Here is a 20,678-nt window from a genome sequence, read left to right as displayed (position 1 = left end):
TGTAATACACAGATACAAGTTGTCAATGTACAAGTGTAATACACAGATATAAGTTGTCAATGTACAAGTGTACTACACGTATATGTTGTCAATGTACAAGTGTACTACACAGATATAAGTTGTCAATATACAAGTGTACTACACAGATATAAGTTGTCAATGTACAAGTGTACTACACAAATATAAGTTGACAATGTAAAAGTGTATTTCAGACTAGTTTAATCTTCATTTACTCAAAAGCACGTGACCGCTCCGGTGGCCTAGTGGTTAGAATGTCCGCCTCAGATGTGGGAGGTTGTGGGTTCAATCCCCGGCCGAATCATACCAAAGAATGGTACTAACAGCTGCCTCACTTGGTGCTCAGCATTAAGAGGTTAGTGTTAGGACTGGTCAACCTGGTGTCAGGATAATGTGACTGGGTGGGACATCATGCTACATGTCTGTGACATGATGCCTCAGTGCTAGGCATCACTATAAACTGCCACACTGCAGACATTGTAGTGATATGACTGAAATTTCTTTAAAGCTATGTTAAAAATCCAAATCACAAACACACATCAAAAGCATGTATTTTTGCACCTGTTTTTATTACTCCCCCTTTCCCAGCCATTTTATTTTTGTACATGTATCATTTTTGTTTAGCTAACTGACTTAGTTTGTTATAACACAGTTCGGTCTAAAACATGGTCATGTTTTATAGACCTTAGCCTTCATGGTATAGCACTGTTACACAATAAATATTCCCAGGAAGAGCAAGATGTCTTCCAACCTACTCAAGCAGCCAAGATTGCAGCTCTTCAGCCCCTGCAAGGATAGACTTCTCCTTCATGTTTGGCTTTTATAAAGAAAGCCTGCTCAGAAAGGAGTTCAACCCTTTTAGTTTTGGAGAGAATCACATGAACTCAGTGATTAATTTTGTTCAATATCACATTTATCCCTCGGTTGTGCAGTCACTGTTAGGACAGTGGTCTTTCATGAGGATCTGTATCATTTCATCCTCCAATAGGTTACCAGGGTAGAGGTTGGATGCTCTTACAACTCAACTGTTCTTTTAATGGTAATGTTTCCATGGAAAAGGAAATTTTTATTACAAATTATATTTCTCTGAGAATGGCACATTGCAAAAAGGCCTTCACATACCTCTCCACAAATGCAAGTGGCCTTGTTTGTTTATTTCTTTATGCTTAAACTGAAGTGCATCCAGTATATAGGTAGCCATTTAGCTGAGATGGGGCTTTAATTATAGTGGTATCTCAGAAGCATTTCTCTCTGTATATACTGTTATTATTGTCTGTATGATATATAAATAGGAAAGTTTAATGTCTTTTTAAATCCCTGCCAGAAGGTGGAATGTATAATGGTTTGATACTGTTCCTCTGTCTATCCATACATCCATCAGTTACCAATGTGGTTTCTGCATAATAATTTAAATTTGTCCACCATCAAACAGTCTTCCTGGATGGCTAGAACATGGGGTAAGAAAGAATGTTATCGATTTTGGATTCACGGGGTCAGATGTCAAGGTTACTAAGAGAATCATAATAATATTTGTTTGACAGTACATACCTGGATCATACTTTGTGGATGGCTTGCACTTGGGAAGAGGACAAAGCCTAATATGACCTAAATTTTTGGTCCCCTTAGGAGCTCAGTTATACAGACTCCTTATTTCTATGATAATTAATTGGATTAGTCTCCTATACTTTGCTGCTGATCAAGTTGAAATAGTATTGTAATTTGGATTTACAAAATAAAGACCTATAAAGTTTTGCTTTATTGTACATTATGACCTAGTAAATTGATAAAACAGTCCATTATTTTCAACAGGACTTGTAGTTTTGCTTCATTTGTGATTGTAGCAAAGCAATTCTCAAAATTTGATAAGAATCTTTCCTCATGCAATTTTCTTTTTTAAATGTGTAACAGTTAGCACCAGAGATAAACAACACTTAAAGTTCTGTATGTATAAACATTTACATGTATACATGTTTTAATTTGTAAACATATATACATGTTTTAATGTGTCAACATCTATACATATGTTTTATTGTGTAAACATGTACACATGTTTTACACTATAGCTCTTGAAGAGTATCATGAAGGTTGATAATTCTCAGAACTTAAATTGATACATTTTGATTTCAGATTGATCGAGCCTGGAAACATTTACAGCAGAGACTTTGTAAGCCAGATGAAGTCAGGCCAAGGATGTGAATTTCCCTTGCATTTGTGTTCAGGGTTCAAAGCACATGTGTGTACACCCATACAATCCATCCTGTTTTTAGCTTGTTCACAGGGCATTTAGTGATTAAAAGATGTGTAATAAAATTTTGCAAGCTCGTACAAATAAACACAGTGAAATAAAAAGGTGTTACCATTGCTGTGCATTACAACCTAGACACATAAACTCTATAAATATTTTATTATTACAGCAACTAATAATATATTTGGAACAATGTTTTTTTCTATGATTTCAGTGTTCTGTACCAAGTGATGTTCTGCCCCAATCATTGAAATCCAATTAAGTGCTTATGGTTAAGATTGTAGATTATACTAAGATTCAAAGAGTCCAAAAGAGGGAAAGAAACAGGTGTGAGGAGTAGAAGTTTGATGGATTGATAGAGTTTTTCGAGCATGGGTATCGTCATAATGAAATGTTGCGTAAATCAAATCATTATTGGATTCATTATATATGCAAATTCATAATAAAGTGTTTATCTCATCAGTTATATAATACATGGGGAATACTAGTGTCCATCTGTCTTTCATAAATATTTTCATTTCCAGAGCATAACTTTAAAACCATTGAGGTATTTCAACCAGATTGAGTCCACATGTCAAGCATATTACTTAGAGGTTTATATAATAAAGTAACTGGAATTTTCATCATTATTTTTTTCTAAACACAGAATAAAGTAAAGAATAAATAATGTATAAACTGAGTGTATCCACCACAGTACACTACCATAAGTAGTAAAACAAAGAGATAGACACTCTGCAGGCTGAAAGTAATTTGAGAAATTCACAATGTTCTGTTTTTCTAGAATGTTTCAATCATCACAGATAGTAGATAAACATAAGAGGTATCAAATTTTATAACAAGTATTTTTGTTTGTTTGAATTCATATGTTCACAAGAAAAGGACAGAAATCTTCCTCATGGCCACTGACCTTGAACCAGATATCAAACTCGTATCATGGGTAGAGGTTCACTGAATTCATATGTATCTTATAAGATCTACCTACATGCTAAGTATTAATTAAAGCAAAAATTATAGTTTGGAGGAAAATTTTAACTTGTTATTCTTTTCTTCAGGCTTGTGCATATCTATATTTGTTTTTTGTTTTCATCATTCATAGAATATTTTAAAAAAACAAACAAACATTTGCCCAGGAAATACTTGTCAGGGTGCTCAAGGGATATAACGGCTCCAAATGTCAATGTGGACTGCTGCACATCTTTGTTCAAGGTCTCAAAATCATACCATTGCATTGAACATTTTTTTTTAAAGCCAGATAAACTTGGTAAAGCAGTCCGGTGTAAATCAGGAGGATGGGAAATCAGGTTGCACAACTCTTGTAAATGACATCTAAGAATAGTGGAAAGTGAACTTATCAGTATAAAGCCACATGTCAAACTGTGTTGAAATCCATTAATCCTTTGTAGAATTATACTGTAGAAATCAAAGCTAGGAGGATAAGCAATCAGGAAACATAACTCCTGTCAAAGGGACTGATGCTCTACTATGTGAAAATTATGCTCAGGAATTAAAGATAAGACCATTTCTTCTTTAAATACATAATCCAATCATAATACCTTAGGGAACTACAACCTCACAAATGTTACTGTATTAGTATAATTATGTTGGTTTTAATCCATTTCATACAAAAAAAATTGTGCAGGATGTTTTCACAGGCTTCTCGTCCTGGACCTTGTATGGGCTTGTGCATTAAAATTGTTTCTATCTTGAAAACAGATGTTTCAACATAGGTCTGAAAGCGATAAAGAAAACAAATGTCAAAATGTAACATAGTTTATTAATAAGATTTTTGAGCTGTAGAAGGGTGGATATGACTTACCAAGTACATGCATTTAAATTTCTGTTATGCAGACATGTACATGTTTTTCAGATTATAAAGTTGATAGTTAATTGCTGTTGTTGTTATGGGCCTCATGACATTTTTCAACACAGGATAAGCTGTATTTGGCAGCCAGTTTATTTGGTTTAGGAAGAACATGCAAAAACTCTGGGAAGAACCACTGATCAACAGCAAGCTACTGGCATGCTTTCTCATATATCTACACTAGCCTATCACAAGACAAAAACCAATGCAGACAGAGGTGAGATGTAACTGATCTGTAAAGGCAAACAATCTTAAACTACTTAGAGTAATTGATTTAAAAATTGTGTTATACAACTATTGATTGTTAAATGAAGAAAACTACCATACTGACAATAAATGAAAATCTGATATGAATGTCTTATCTTTTTCACATGATTTTCTTCAAGATTACTATTTTAAAATTCATATTTTCCAGCCATTGTATGTATCTTTACTGCAATAATATTGATGAAACTAAGAAAAATACAATGTTTTCATATCTACAATGATACAAAGACTGATACAAAAATGTTTTATTATTATGGAAAGAATGCTATGGCCCAGATACATTTTTGGATGTAAATGTTGGTTAACACACAAAGGCCATCACCAGTCAATTGTCCCAAACTTATCCTCAAGCTTACATCATTGCTCATGAGCTGTTCTAAGATCATGTTGCTGTTGTGTTTTTCGAGCAGTTTATTTCCAGTGTGCTCCAAACAGTGTCAAACAAAATGAATGCATATTGGTTTTAACTGCAATTATAAAACATTTTTTTTGGCTATATCATTGCTGAAATAAGGTTAATTTTCAAAATACTCCAGGTATAATGGCTGGTCAACATATCTTCTGATGAAGACCAATATGTACTAAGTTCACAGCAATCTAAAAACAGCAAGAGTACTTGCATTCGCAAAAGCTGGAAATCAATAACTCTTATAAAAATCACAGAAGCCAAAAGATATGTCAACAAGTGCATCTTAGATTATTATTATTATTATTATAATATGTAAGAAGATTCACAGCAATCTATTACAAACAGTTGAAATCAAAATTCTGGTGTGCTGCAGGACAAAAAGTGCAATAACTCTGATACAATTTGTACATACCTAAAGATGATGACCATGACATGTATTTCAGTGTTCCATGAAAAACTGCATGGACTAGATAATAAGATTTGTCATTCATTTGCAAGACAATGGCAATAACTGCGACAAACATTGTTGGAGAACAGTAATTTGTCAAATTATGACAATAACGTGTACAAAGTGTAATGATGATTGATTGGATCACCATAATTTGTCAATATGAGGATAATCCTAACATTTGGCGAGTTTTATGCAAATCCACTTACATTCGTTAGTTGTTCACAAGATTCTATCCTAAACTGCATTCAGCTGCAAAATGGGCAGTGACTCGTAAAAATTGCAGGAACACTGATTATTTTAAAATATGCACATCTTAGATTATGACCATACCAAGTTTCATTGCAGTCCATGAAAAACTGCAGGGACAACTGTACTAAAAAAATTTGTCATGCACAGCGTGAAGCTACAAGAAAAAGGGGCAATAACTCTTATCGAAATTTGTTGACAGTAACATCTTAAGATGGTGACCATAACATTTAGCAAGCTGGCAACCCATTAAAAGCTGAGACTAGTTGCAAACATAAGATTGTGTCCTACACTGTGCTCAGTTGCTTGGTCAAGAAGGACAATAACTAATCAAGTTTAATGGCAATCTAATCAAGTTTAATGGCATTCTAAAAATAAAAACTTGTAGGAAAAGATGTGCAAACAAGATTGCATCATACACTGCCTTCAGTCATAAAATTGTGGGAGCAAAGTGATCTGTGGATATGCACACCTGGATGATGATGATAAAATTTACAAACTTACATGGTATCGATCAGATCATGTGATAACAAGGTTATTTGCCAGAAAAAAAGGAATGGAAATTGAAATAATGATTACAAATCTCGATTCTTTATCTACCTCAAAAGAAATTGAAATGATGACTGACTTTCTTGTGATGAGTTGATTAATTGCCCTCACACATGATGATATTTTCCCTAGCTGTCACAACTTATTCAAGATTATGTGAGTTCTAGCTAATTAAAATGGACAGCATGGTTGATTGTTATAATGGACTTTATTATCCCATTAATTTAAATAGGAATTTAAATCTTTCATACAACCATGAGGTGTCTTTATTAAAATGCTAGAACTAAGGATCCATTGTATTGATGGAATGGATTGAAGTGTAATGCAGTCACATAAGATTTACACATTTTAAAGCTGCTTCATATATCAAATTTGTTTTAATGCAGGAGATTCTGTGCATATTTGCTTATAGATGAATAACTGTTGAAAAGAACTGACACTACATGTAAAAGGGAAAGGATACTAAATCCTGACCAGAATCTGAATTTCAGTGTCATGAACACCCATTTCGATACTGACCAGTGATGATGTGATTATGAAATTCAAACTTTTGAGACACTCAAGAGTACAGTGAATAGCACATGTCCTTCATCTGTGTAGAGCATGGCTGACTTGGAATATTATTAAACAATGGGTTTCAATGACCTTGATATTTTTGCTAAAGGTGTGCAAGTCTCAAGTTAAACTTAGTCATGAAACCATTATTTTCTTTTTAATCAGTCGAACAAACAAAATAAACCCTGATCAGTGACATATCAGGGTCTATGTTGCTTGCAGCTGGGCTTAATTTATAAGCAAGTGTTATTGACATTGTAAGTACAGTAACAAATGAAAATGTCATTTTCTGCCAAACAAAAGCATCTAATATCCACAATTAACAGGACAAGCTGCATTCTGAAGACCGTATCATACACTGCAATTAGCCATACGACTAGCTGCATTTAGAAGATCGTATCATGCACTGCAATTAGCTGTATGACTAGCTGCATTTAGCAGATTGTATTATGGACTGCAATTAGCCATATGACTGGCTGCATTTAGAAGATCATATTATGCAGTGCAATTAGCCATATGACTAGCTGCATTGAGAAGATCGTATGATGCACTGCAGTTAGCCATATGATTAGCTGCATTGAGATGATCGTATCATGCACTGCAGTTAGCTGTATGACTAGCTGCATTTAGCAGATCGTATTATGCACTGCAATTAGCCATATGACTAGCTGCATTGAGAAGATCGTATTAAGCACTGCAATTAGCCATATGCTGCATTGAGATGATTGTATCATGCACTGCAGTTAGCTGTATGACTAGTTGCATTTAGCAGATCGTATTATGCACTGCAATTAGCCATACGACTAGCTGCATTTAGAAGATCGTATTAAGCACTGCAATTAGTCATACGATTAGCTGCATTTAGAAGATCGTATTAAGCACTGCAATTAGCCATACGACTAGCTGCATTTAGAAGATCGTATTAAGCACTGCAATTAGTCATACGATTAGCTGCATTTAGAAGATCGTATTAAGCACTGCAATTAGTCATACGATTAGCTGCATTTAGCAGATCGTATTATGCACTGCAATTAGCCATACGACTAGCTGCATTTAGAAGATCGTATTAAGCACTGCAATTAGTCATACGATTAGCTGCATTTAGAAGATCGTATTAAGCACTGCAATTAGCCATACGACTAGCTGCATTTAGAAGATCGTATTAAGCACTGCAATTAGTCATACGATTAGCTGCATTTAGAAGATCGTATTAAGCACTGCAATTAGTCATACGATTAGCTGCATTTAGAAGATCGTATTAAGCACTGCAATTAGTCATACGATTAGCTGCATTTAGAAGATCGTATTAAGCACTGCAATTAGTCATACGATTAGCTGCATTTAGAAGATCGTATTAAGCACTGCAATTAGTCATACGATTAGCTGCATTTAGAAGATCGTATTAAGCACTGCAGTTAGGTCAAGATGGACATTAACTCTTGTACAAATAGTAGGAACACAGATAATATGTTCATCTTAATGCAATGATTATAATATTTGCAAAACTGCCTGGAAATCTATCAAACACTGCTGACTAGTTGCACTAAAGAATTTGTGTTGTACAATGCATCAAGCTAAGGATGGGCACAGAGATTACTATTTATCATAGGCAGGAGAGAAAAAACCCGCTGAATGGCAGAAAATCATGTATCTTTAAGAATGCATGAAATAACCTCAGATTCTGGTAAAGTACAGAATTGAATGATTCTCTAAATGTTCTTATTTTTACCCTAAGGCACAGACTAAAAAAAATAATGCATAGTGTGACATCAAGGCGTATGCTGGTGTGCGTCATAGTGGTACAATGGCTTAAGCTGGTCAAGTAGTTTGGCCAGTTAATCTAAAGACATTTTGCATAATTTGTATTTTGAAAACAATACCTTAGTTGTTTGATTATGGCAAAGAACTGAACCCATCTTATAATGGGCCTACAACATAAGTAGCTTCACTTAAATATAAATGTGCAATTCAAACCCATTAAAAAAAAATGTAACAAAATTAAATGTTCTGGTAAAAACTACATTGATCAAATATATATATATATATATATATATATATATATATATATATATGTGTGTGCATGTCTGTGGGGGGTTGCACTCGGGGGGGGGGGGGGGTCAGGAATCCTGATATATATCTGGCTTCCTGACCCCCACAAAGCAACCAAACTTTTTGATGTACTTGATAGGTTTCATTAGGTGGCAGCAAACAATATTTTAATCAGTTCCAAAATTTTGCATTCCCTCTGATTAATTTAAGGAGTTTTGGGCAAAATTCAAAGCCATTTCAACAAATTTATAACCAACTTTCTGGAAAATGAGTTTTTTTAAAATGTAACTACTCAAATTCAATGATTTTTCAATGCTGTACAAATTGTTTTAGTGAAAGCCTACTAACTGACAATCTGCTCAGAAGAAGTAGGTATAACAAGATTTTCAAAATGGCTACCCTGGCAGATTTGTTGGAGGTCTGATCGACACCACTTTCATTTCTGATTTCTGACCAATGAGATGTGATCATACATGTTAGTGAAAGAACAATAAAAAGATTTTCTTGATGGTCACCATGGTGGCATGTATGAAGGCCACAAAATCTATTTAGGACCAACTAGACACTGTAAGAAATTTTTTAGTGAATGAAGAAACTCAAACCATGTCTATATCACCATCTGTTTTGGAGTAGTAGTGATCATATTTCATGATGGCTGCCTTGATGGTCATACTGGATGTCTGAAGAGCACCAATTTCACAAGGGCCAACTAGACCTTATGATGAATATGTTTCATGGCAATCCTAGCAGTAGCTTATCAGGTTTAACATAAAGAACCTGTACTAACTGATCATAGCTGGACACCAGACACTGGACAAAAGGCCATTCATTATGTTCTTCTCGTCTATGACCAGTAGAACTAAAGAAGAATAATAATAGCTATAATACAAAGAGAACAAAAAACATGCTCTGCATGCTAGACAATTATCAGAGTCATTTCCTTGAATACATAAAAATACTAATTTTAAAACTGCTACATAGGACTACAAAAATGAACAAAAACAAGGGTAGAAATGTTACAATCCACAATCCTTTATATAAAAAGATATTTGCATAAGCATATTGCTTTCCTCTGATAAACTATACCATATTAAGCTTGAAAATTTTAAAATTTCTTCTAATGTATTTGTGTAAATGTATACTATTTACAAGTATGATAAGAATTTTATCATGTACATACATTTCAGTTAATAAAGCTAATAATGATTCTAAACAAAGCATAATTATCACATAAAATTTTGAAGAACATTTTCATTAATGTTAATAAAATGAAACCATAACAATATTTATAAATACAAGAACTACAGTATGTTTAAACAATCAACAATTTATATATTTTCATAGATATCAATGCTCATGGATTTGTAAAAAAAAAAAAAAAAATCGTTTGTCCTTAAATTGTTAGTGGTGTATTATTCTTTTCACAGATTGATAATTGTTTGTTGGGTTGTTAATGTCATGATCATTAAAGATCATGATGCTAACAATATTTAGTATCTCATGAAAAATTGTGGCTACAGAATGTCTGACAGCCCTACTATCATGACTATAGTGTCTGACATGTAGCTATATGACTGACGCCCTAACTGACACAATGTTTGATCACATGCTCCAACTCAGTCATCTGATTGGTTCAACATGACAATGTATCTAAATTTAGTTACTAGCTTATTAACATATATTGGCTGCAATGACATCATGTCTGGGCAGAGAAACCATAGCAGACAAAGAGGGGCCCAGCAAGGGGCCAGATAAGGATGCACTGTGTATTACTTAAACTACATTTAATCAATAATAATATAAACACCTAAGTTGAGTCCAACTGCAAACATTGATCATGATCAGCCATTGTCAAATACACTGACAGATCAAGAACAATTTATTTGTTTTATAAATTATTCTTAACGAACTGCAGGCCACAGTCGATGTTTGCAGTTGGACTCAACTTAGGTGTTTATACAGTAATGAAAATGATTAATTCAGTTTTGGAAAAAGGAAAATGCTATTTTTTAAATGGGAATGGGAGTAGCTCAAGCATGTTCCCTCAGAGTAATTTGCATAAAATAATATTAAAAAGAAAATCATTTTGATCAATCATATCTAAAATAAGTTTTCATGGCAAAAGGTCACATTCATTCATCACCTAAATTTCATTTTATCAAGATAATTTATTTTTGAGAATGTTACATTTTTTGAGGGTATTCTTTGACAATATTATGAAAAATGTAAAAATTCCTGCAAAACACTGAATGCTTAACTGGATGATAAATTTATTTAATTTTTAAAATCTTTTATTCTTATTTTTATTTAATTTGTGTGAAAAATGCAGTAAGTATAAGTGTAGTCTTCATGAAATACAAAAGAGAATGCAGCTTTGTAGACAAAAAAGTCACGCTCATTGATTGTTTTATTAAAGTTATAAAGTATCATTTTAATTTCATTATAATTTGACGGTGAAACAGCATTTCTCTTCAACTGCTAACATTTTTATATGGGCTGTTCCATTAAAACATACAGGGAAGGCACTTTTAAAGTAGGGTACTCACCCATAGATGCAATTTAGAATGTTCTTATCAATGAATGAATAATGAATAAGTTATAAATTAATAACTGAGCTGTCAGTTTATATGATTTGATGAAAATAAACATGCAAACAGGTTGATATGGTTAGGGCTGTTCCATTAAAATATATATGGTACCCAGGGAAGGCAGTTTTATAAAAATATAGATGCCATGGTACTTTGAATCACAGAGTTAATATGAATTCATTCATTTCATTAATGTTTTTACTTATTCATTTAATTATTCATTCTCTCTATGCCGTTTATTTGGACAATGTCCTTATTCATTCTCTCTATGCCGTTTTATTGGACAACGTCCTTATTCATTCTTTCTATGCCGTTTTATTGGACAATGTCCTGATTCATTCTCTCCAGGCCGTTTTATTGGACGATGTCCTTATTCATTCTCTCAGTGCCGTTTGCTTGGACAATGTCCTTTTGCCTGTGAAACGTTGAATTACCTCACAAGAAGTTGGATGTAGCACAAAAGGGAGACAACATTTTGAAAGCTGTCATTTTGGTATGTCACAGTAAAATGAAGCTAGACCTTGCAACATTTAATGATTCAAAATGATATACCCTTTTAGCAAAGAAAAACACTGCACAATAGAAGATGATTTATATTTTAAACAAGTGATATTGTTTAAGTTGTAAAACTTTTTTGATGCAAATTAAAAGTTAAAAGAAGCAAAAAGTTTGTGTCTAAAATAATTATACATTGACATGTACTGACAATTCAAGTTGTGAACTAAATATACTCACATATAAATGAAGTCCAATTGCAAACAACATAGACCCTGTTCTGCTGTTGTTGTTTATCAAGGTCTATGATGTTTGTTCTACTTATTGCTCTTAACTGCAAAGACCCACAGCTGCCAGTGCATTATGCAGTGACATCAGGATCTGTGGAGTTTAAATTCAGACAGGACTTATAATCTAGCATATATGGTATTTACTTGGTCCAACAGCATAACTAACAGTATACTCTGTCTAGCCCATATGTACAGCAGTTTTACTTGAACCACTTGTTAATTAAACCAAAAATTGCACTTTTATTTGGAGAAAAATGTCCATGAGTCTTTTTTATTACAAAAGGGTTAGACATTTTTGCATTACAAAGGGGTTAGACATTTTTTTTATTACAAAGGGGTTAGACATTTTTTTATTTGTACACAGGATCAAACTAGGTCAGGATTTGAGGAAGAAGTTACATCGCAGTGATAAATAATAAATGTCCTGAAATACAATTTTTTTCTAGCGCACGATGCAATGCTTCTGTATGTATGTTTCTCCAATGCTGCTACAGGGTTTCCAGAGTTTATCTTTCCTGTACAAATTGAACTTGTTTATGAGCCTAAGTGTCACAAACATTTGATAGGATAGAAGTGTTTTCACCAGTTATATGTACTTTCATTTTATAACAATTTAACTTAGTTTACAATTTTACATTTATTCTATGTCAGCAGTAACATCAGTATGTTGTGAGATTCTGCTTTTTAATAGTAACTGAAAATAGATGGGTCTCATTTACTGAAAAAAAAAAGGACATAAAAGATTCGCTTTCAAATGTATTCATAAAATAATCAATAAAACACACATTATTTTTGTAACAGTATGGTCAAAAGGCCTTTATACATAGGTAGCATGTCCCGAGAGAGAATTATACACAAAAATGTTTTTTAACATCAAACACTAAAAACAGGTGACTGCAGCTGACATCTAAGGCATCTTGGTTGTCATCCTGGTCATGTTTTCAGGCACACATACAGTTTTGTGTGATTATTTCACCCCCAGCCTGGTAGCATGACCCACAAATACATAAAATGATGATATAATCACTCTAATGTAAACAGTACTTTGCACTTTGCCCTTTAAATTTGTTCTAAGAAATTTTTATGAACTTTTTGAATTTTACAAAAAAATATGCAAAGCATTGGTTGTATATACAGATCACTTTCCAAATATCTTGTAACAAATCATTGTCATCAATGTAACATATTTAGCTAAAGGTTGGAAACACGACTGGATTATGAGTGAGACTGATTTGCAAGAAGTATTAAATTCTCAAATCTGTTTGTTTTAATGTAGAGTTAATCTGATATTTCTTCTTGAAGCATGAAGAGTAAAATTGCTGTTCTGGCTTTTACATGATTGAGTTAGACCATACTGTCATTATTGATGGCTTTTACAAGATTGAGTTAGACCATACTGTCATTATTGATGGCTTTTACAAGATTGAGTTACACCATAATGCCATTATTGATGGTTTTACAAGATTGAGTTAGACCATACTGTCATTATTGATGGCTTTTACAAGATTGAGTTAGACCATGCTGTCATTATTGATGGCTTTTACAAGATTGAGTTAGACCATACTGTCATTATTGATGGCTTTTACAAGATTGAGTTAGACCATACTGCCATTATTGATGGCTTTTACAAGATTGAGTTACACCATAATGCCATTATTGATGGTTTTACAAGATTGAGTTAGACCATACTGTCATTATTGATGGCTTTTACAAGATTGAGTTAGACCATACTGTCATTATTGATGGCTTTTACAAGATTGAGTTAGACCATACTGTCATTATTGATGGCTTTTACAAGATTGAGTTAGACCATACTGTCATTTTTGATGGCTTTTACAAGATTGAGTTAGACCATATTGTCATTACTGATAAAAACAAGTGCCAGAAGTGACCTTAATATGTTTTATATAAAACTTGATTAATGAGTTTTGTCCACTTGTGTAACATATAATGACCTGGTTTTTACCCTGTACGGATAATACAGAGCAACTGGATCAATCTAATGTAAAGACTATAAAGTTTAAGACTACACAAAATAATCGTCAAATGGTTGATTAAACGATCTAAGCATGCCATATTTACGTCAAAATTAGTGGCTAATATGACACAAGAACTGATTAAAAAACACATTTCATTGTTTCCAATTTTCTCCTCATGAATTTGATAATGATTATTATCTATATAAAGATTATGTGTTATTTATATGACAGGATATATTTACATGATTTTTTCTTCTAATAGGTCAAATTCCTCAAAATGACCCTAAAGAAAGGTTACTCTGATGTGCTGAAAAATCAATTTCAGATCACTAATAAGGGCATTATACCAGAGTTCAGTGAGTAACTTAAAGAAGTATGCATTGAAACTTAACAATACAAAAGTGGAAAAGACCATTTACAGGAATGTACATATGAAATGACAATTCAAGGTATATTTTAAAAAACAAAATCAAAATATGTCAAATATTTTCTGCCTCTGCTAACCAGGGTCAATCGGTTTAAACCCTGTTTTGGCTAATTTCACCAACTTTTTGGCATATTTTATATAAAGGTACTCCAATGATTAGTATACCTAATGTGCCTTTCTTATCCGTACTTTCTACTTGGGCTTAATCGACTAGTTAGCCAGTTACCCGTACTCCTACAGAAAGCCATCCACAAAGTTTGGTCCTGGTATATGATGACAAACTTGTGTCATTAGGTAGAAACCATTTTTCTTCTTCCAGACAATCAAACTAACTATAAAAAACCAACTAGGTTCCACACACCAAGTGAGAGCTATCTGCAAAGTTTGTAGATAAGGAAGAAGAAAAGTTATTTCGTGGAAACCATGGTGACCATGATTTTTTGAAAATTGACAAGATTCTTCCTGACTCAATGTACAAACCTTCCACAATGTCTGCTAACTGTAGATGGTGGACAATGCAAGTTATTATATGGAATCCATTTTTGTTCTTTTAATAAGTGACACTGGCCTTGTAACTTTTGACCCATAAATATGTATGGTTCTTCTTTACTGCCAGTGCAAGTCACATATTTTTCAAGTAATAATAAGCTTTAGTGCCAAAATAACAATTTGATTTATTGTCAAGATTTACTGTATTCTTACAGAAAAAAATATCTTGCTTATTTAAAAAAGATATGTTAGCTCTCTGAAAAGCTGATTTCACCTAATTGTTACTGAGCCATAAAGCCACCAAGTCTTCTCTGTATTGTCTTCAATGCATCCTGTGTGCAATCATTGCTTTATGTATGTCTTCAATGCATCCTGTTTATAATCATTGCTTTGTGTTTGTCTTTGATACATCCTGTGTGCAATCATTGCTTTGTGTATGTCTTCAATGCATCATGTGTACAATCATTGCTTTGTGTATCTCTTCAATGCATCCTGTGTACAATCATTGCTTTGTGTGTCTTCAATGCATTCTGTGTACAATCATTGCTTTGTGTGTTTTCAATGCATCCTGTGTACAATCATTGCTTTGTTTGTCTTCAATGCATCCTGTGTACAGTCACTGCTTTGTTTCTCTTCAATGCATTTTGTGTACAATCATTGCTTTGTGTATGTCTTCTATGCATCATGTGTACAATCATTGCTTAGTGTATCTCTTCAATGCATCACATGTACAATCACTGCTTTGTGTGTGACTTCAATGTATTAAGTGTACAATCATTACTTTGTTTTTGTTTTCAATGCATCCTGTGTACAATCATTGCTTTGTGTTTGTCTTCAATGCATCCTGTGTACAATCATTGCTTTGTGTTTGTTTTCAATGCATCCTGTGTACAATCACTGCTTTGTGTTTGTCTTCAATGCATCCTGTGTACAATCATTGCTTTGTGACTGTCTTCAATGCATCCTGTGTACAATCATTGCTTAGTCCAGGTTAGACAGTAGTCAACAGATGTTTCCTCAATCATCTAGCACACTCAACCAAATGCTAAACAATGGAGAGGTCAATGAAAGTTTCTCACCCAAATTTATAAATCAATCAACCTCCCCATCTACTTATGGGACCACAATGCATACTCAATCAACCACCATACACATCTGCTGAAACAAGTTTATTGCCCAAATTGTCAATGGTAGTTTTAGTCTTTGCTACATCCCCCCATCTTACTAATTTTTATTTGTGTCAGTAAGCAGCAAGAAATCACCACCATGCCAATGTAATTCTAAAGTTACCTGTATATAGCTGTGTTGTGGACCACTCACTAATAGGACCATTTATGTTGTAGGGGTGGGAGGGATTTGCTATTATAATTAAATAAATTACTCATAATTTTTCCTCTGCAATATCACAAAGTCATAGTTATAAATAAAACTCAATTATTATTTGATTTATTTTATTTATTTGTTTCCTTTGTCTTTTAAGGAATGGCTCCTGTTTTGTTATATATCACTCTCTACCCATGAAATCAATAGGCATACTCCCAAATAGCGTCCACACAGCTGTTCAAAAAAATAATCATCCCATTACGAGGTAAATACCACTACTTCCTGAATGAATTTTTAGTCCAAGTATTTCTCAAGCCTAACTACAAGTTTCTATCTAGGACTCCCAATGTCTGATTTATGCATTTTATTCTTGGTAGCAAGATCAATCTAATGGTCATGTCCAGCAAATATGAATGTTTAATAAATACAATGTTTCCTAAGTTGGTGTGAGTGTATAGCAAGAAATTAAGCATTTGAATTTGAATGTAGTCTTGCAGAAACATTCTATAAATTATGCTTCTTTGTGCACATTTTCAATTGAATTACAATTATGGATAAAATGAGATGGGCTGAACAGTACACTTAAGTTGACAATTTTTTTTATACACATATATGTATGGACCAATGAATATTCTCAGCCAAAATATAATTATTCAATATGTAATAATGAGTATTTCTCACATAATATGCATCAGGTTGGTAAATACATCAATGAAGTCCATTGTTATGTGCCTGATGCCTGCCCCACTCCACATCTTCCATACCAGACATAATTCACATGCAATATTTTCTTCAGTGAACTGACTGAATACTGCATAATACAGTATATGCAATGTTGGTAGTTAAATGAACTGACTGGATACTGCATAATACGGTATATGCAATGTTGGTAGTTAACTGAACTGACTGGATACTGCATAATACGGTATATGCGATGTTGGTAGTTAACTGAACTGACTGGATACTGCATAATACGGTATATGCAATGTTGGTAGTTAACTGAACTGACTGGATACTGCATAATACGGTATATGCAATGTTGGTAGTTAACTGAACCGACTGGATACTGCATAATATGGTATATGCAATGTTGGTAGTTAACTGAACTGACTGGATACTGCATAATACTGTATACGCAATGTTGGTAGTTAACTGAACTGACTGGATACTGCATAATACTGTATATGCAATGTTGGTAGTTAACTGAACAGACTGAATACTGCATAATATGGCATATGCGATGTTGATAGTTAACTGAACTGAGTGGATACTGCATAATATGGCAAATGCGATGTTGGTAGTTTGTGAACCCCAACCATCGTGATATATATAGAGGTTTCACTATTCAGATCAAGATATTTCATTCTAGACTGGTAAATAGTCTTTTAACTTAAGTATTGTTGATGTTCTCAAATATACTTCATTAATTTATCAACAGAATTTTCACAAAGGTAACAGAGTAGCCTTTGGTTACACTAATTGGCCTAATTGTCTTTGGGATCAAAATCCTATGGCACAATAATTCACTCTGTCATGGGGTTTCACAGAAAAAAAAGAGTTTAAAAAATAGAAATCAAAGGATCACAGTATCATGTCATTTCCAACTACAGTAATATGACAAGGGTTTTCAAAAGAATTTAAGGTATAAAGAGTGAAAGGTGATGAGAATGTTGTTTGCTAGTTCCAGCTGTTTGTGATGGAAGGTTTATCTAACAAAGCCTTAAGTTCTTTGTAAAGTACATCAAAATGGGGTCGATTGGAAGGTTCCCGTTCCCAGCACCTCAGTGTTAGCGCATAAACTTGTTCTGGAATGGCTTGTGGTGGAGGCATCCTGTAACCTGAAGTGAGAAATACCTGTATCACATCACATTCATATAGCTGATATCATATTGTGAAACTGTACGAAGCAAGATCAAATACAAAATTACTGTATGATATCACATTCATACTAATTGTATCTCACTGTAAAATTGTACCAGCAAAATCAAGTAAGTCAATAGTAAAAAAAAGTGATGCAAATCATGATCAACAGATATAACATTTATAAAAGTTACTGAATAATACAGTAAGTCACTACCTGCAGGTAACTCATGGATAATAAGAACCCTTAATAAAAAATTTCCCTTCACTTAAACACTCAAGATTTGCCATTTATCATATTTACATAAAATATGATAAGGCCCAAATTATTTCATGTCACAGAATTATAATATTAAAACACATTATTATTGTCTAGCACCATGGGAATGTTACTGGTAACAACATATACAACACCATGTTATGTAATAGATATATCCATACTGTCACGGAATGGTGTAAATGTTGTTAAATTAAATACATGTACTCGGGTTTCGTTTCTTTTCTCTGTACAACGATACCCGAGGGTGATTATAATATGGTCTATGTATTTCAAAATCGTGAGTACGATTCGTCCTATGCCACACGTGCAAGGTGCCTTTGATAAAGAATAACGAAAATTCTAAAGGTATAAACACGTTACTACATGTAAAGGACCTTTACAATACTAATGGTTTTGTCAGCAAGTGGCCTGCTAAAAGGATTCGCACAACTCCAGCTGTAGGGGTAGGTAATTTTTGGGTTTTAAGTGATAACTAGTGTATTACCATATTTGCCTTTGCATGTTTGTTATAGTTTTCTTTACATACCATAATGCGTGCATTTTTTATTCTTGTTGCGACGTAGTGCAGGACTTATATTGGTAATGTAAAGCTACATTTTTTAAAAAGAATTGTTTACTGTTGTCTTATCAAGCAGGGTTAAGTTTACTATTGAACCTCTGTTTTGTAATTGCCATAATAATATAATCTTTTTAACTTACCATGTATAACGTCCTTACGTTATGTCTGTATCAAGTGTAGTACACTGTATCGGGTATATTTTCAGCTGAGTGAGTTTTTGATGGTAGGAATATCCGGGGTGTCCGGTGTTGTCAGAGGGTAGAAACGTCCGTGTGTCCGGAGCGTTTAAGGTGCCGGAGCGTCTAATGTCTAGCGTCCGGAGTGTCCAGAGGGACTAAGGTGACCCAGCTGTAGAGCCGTCAAAGGACCAGGGGGTCCGGAGGGTCTAATATTTCAAGTGATCATAGTATTCCGAGGGTCCGGAGTCTATATTGGTTGTGAAATTGATTCGTCGGAGCTGTGGAGCGGATATGGTGCACGGGTGACGGAGTGCATCTCCACACATGTATTTTTAGCTGTATGCTAATTTTGGGTTAGTAAGACCCAGTGTATTATTCAGGACTGGAAGGATAGATTGTATATCCGTTCTTGTTTAGTGACATAATTTCGCTACCTGAGCGAATACATTTTTTTTACTATGTGTAAACACTTACATTGTTTACTATTTGAGTGAACTATATTCATCTTTCCATTATTGAATCATTTATGAAATCATTTATCCTGTATTTTAGGGTTACTGAACTAAATTTATTTGTATATTTTTTTCATCTTTGAAACTGTGCGTTTTTTGTTAAATAGATCCAATATTTGGATTATAAATACGCACACATCTTCATAATCCACTACTCACATAAATCGCTACATTAAACCATATATCTGTGTCGTCAAAACGTGTTCTGTTGTTAATCCGAAATATCCCACCCGGTTATCTTGTTACAAATGGTGTCAGAAGTGGGATCATTTCGGATATAACAGAGCACTGAAATTGTTTTATTATATTTGTATGCTTTTTGTGTGTTTCAGATGCGTTTGACAAAGCACCAAGGTTAGGTAGATACCTAATTTTACGTTATTTTTTTTATTTAATATTTTTGTTGCATTTCGTGAAAGAAAATACGGTTTGTGGTAATTACGTGTTTTGTATAAAACTGCACTTTAAGGTCGGTCACCACCAAACTTTTGAAATGTCTTCTATGAAAGAACTGGTAGAACTGGGGAAACAGTTTGGTTATGAGGGGGAGTCCCTTAGAAATTTCGTTCGTGAAGAACAAGCCCGGGAGAGGGACCAAAGATTAAAGGAGAGGGAATTAGAAGGGAAAAATTTGAAAGGGAACAACAAATAGAAAAGGAAAAAATGGAAACCCAGAAGGAAATGATAGAATTAGAGAAACAGGCTGAGAGGGAATTAGAAAGGGAAAAATTTGAAAGGGAACAACAAATAGAAAGGGAAAAAAGGGAAACCCAGAAGGAAATGATAGAATTAGAGAAGGGTAAGATAGAACTAGAGAAACAGGCTGAGAGGGAAAGGATAGAATGGGAAAGGGAAGCAAAGAGGGAGAAGTTAGAAAGGGAAAAACAGGTAAGGTTAGAAACTTTAGAGATGGAAGATAGAAATCGGCAGAGGGAACATCTAAGAAATTCTGAGCTATTGCAAGCTAAAAAAGAGGGGGAACATGATGTTAAACTGAGAGGTCCAAAATTGCCCCCATTTGAAGACGATAAAGATAATATGGATAGT

The 20,678-nt window shown here is 33.8% G+C and overlaps 2 protein-coding genes across 3 annotated transcripts in view; one reads left to right on the top strand and one right to left on the bottom strand.

The window, feature by feature from the left end:
- LOC149794112 (bifunctional coenzyme A synthase-like) overlaps positions 1-4,474 on the top strand; it is a 50,111-nt gene extending 45,637 nt beyond the window's left edge. For both annotated transcript variants that reach the window (XM_089968091.1, XM_089968090.1), the window contains exon 9: positions 2,146-4,474. In XM_089968091.1, coding sequence (XP_089824217.1) covers positions 2,146-2,214 — 69 coding nt within the window. In that variant the 3' untranslated portion in view covers positions 2,215-4,474. The remainder of the gene's footprint in view (positions 1-2,145) is intronic.
- An 8,292-nt stretch (positions 4,475-12,766) lies between these two features.
- LOC149794111 (tyrosine-protein kinase Fer-like) overlaps positions 12,767-20,678 on the bottom strand; it is a 103,899-nt gene continuing 95,987 nt past the window's right edge. The window contains exon 17 of the mRNA XM_089968089.1: positions 12,767-18,079. Coding sequence (XP_089824215.1) covers positions 17,919-18,079 — 161 coding nt within the window. The 3' untranslated portion in view covers positions 12,767-17,918. The remainder of the gene's footprint in view (positions 18,080-20,678) is intronic.

This window comes from Sinohyriopsis cumingii, chromosome 8, assembly GCF_028554795.1.
Source record: "Sinohyriopsis cumingii isolate HCF-2022 chromosome 8, ASM2855479v2, whole genome shotgun sequence".
In the NCBI taxonomy this organism is placed as follows: Eukaryota; Metazoa; Mollusca; class Bivalvia; order Unionida; family Unionidae; genus Sinohyriopsis; species Sinohyriopsis cumingii.
The sequence above is the reverse complement of the archived record's forward strand: the minus strand, read 5'-3'. Positions and strand labels throughout refer to the sequence as shown.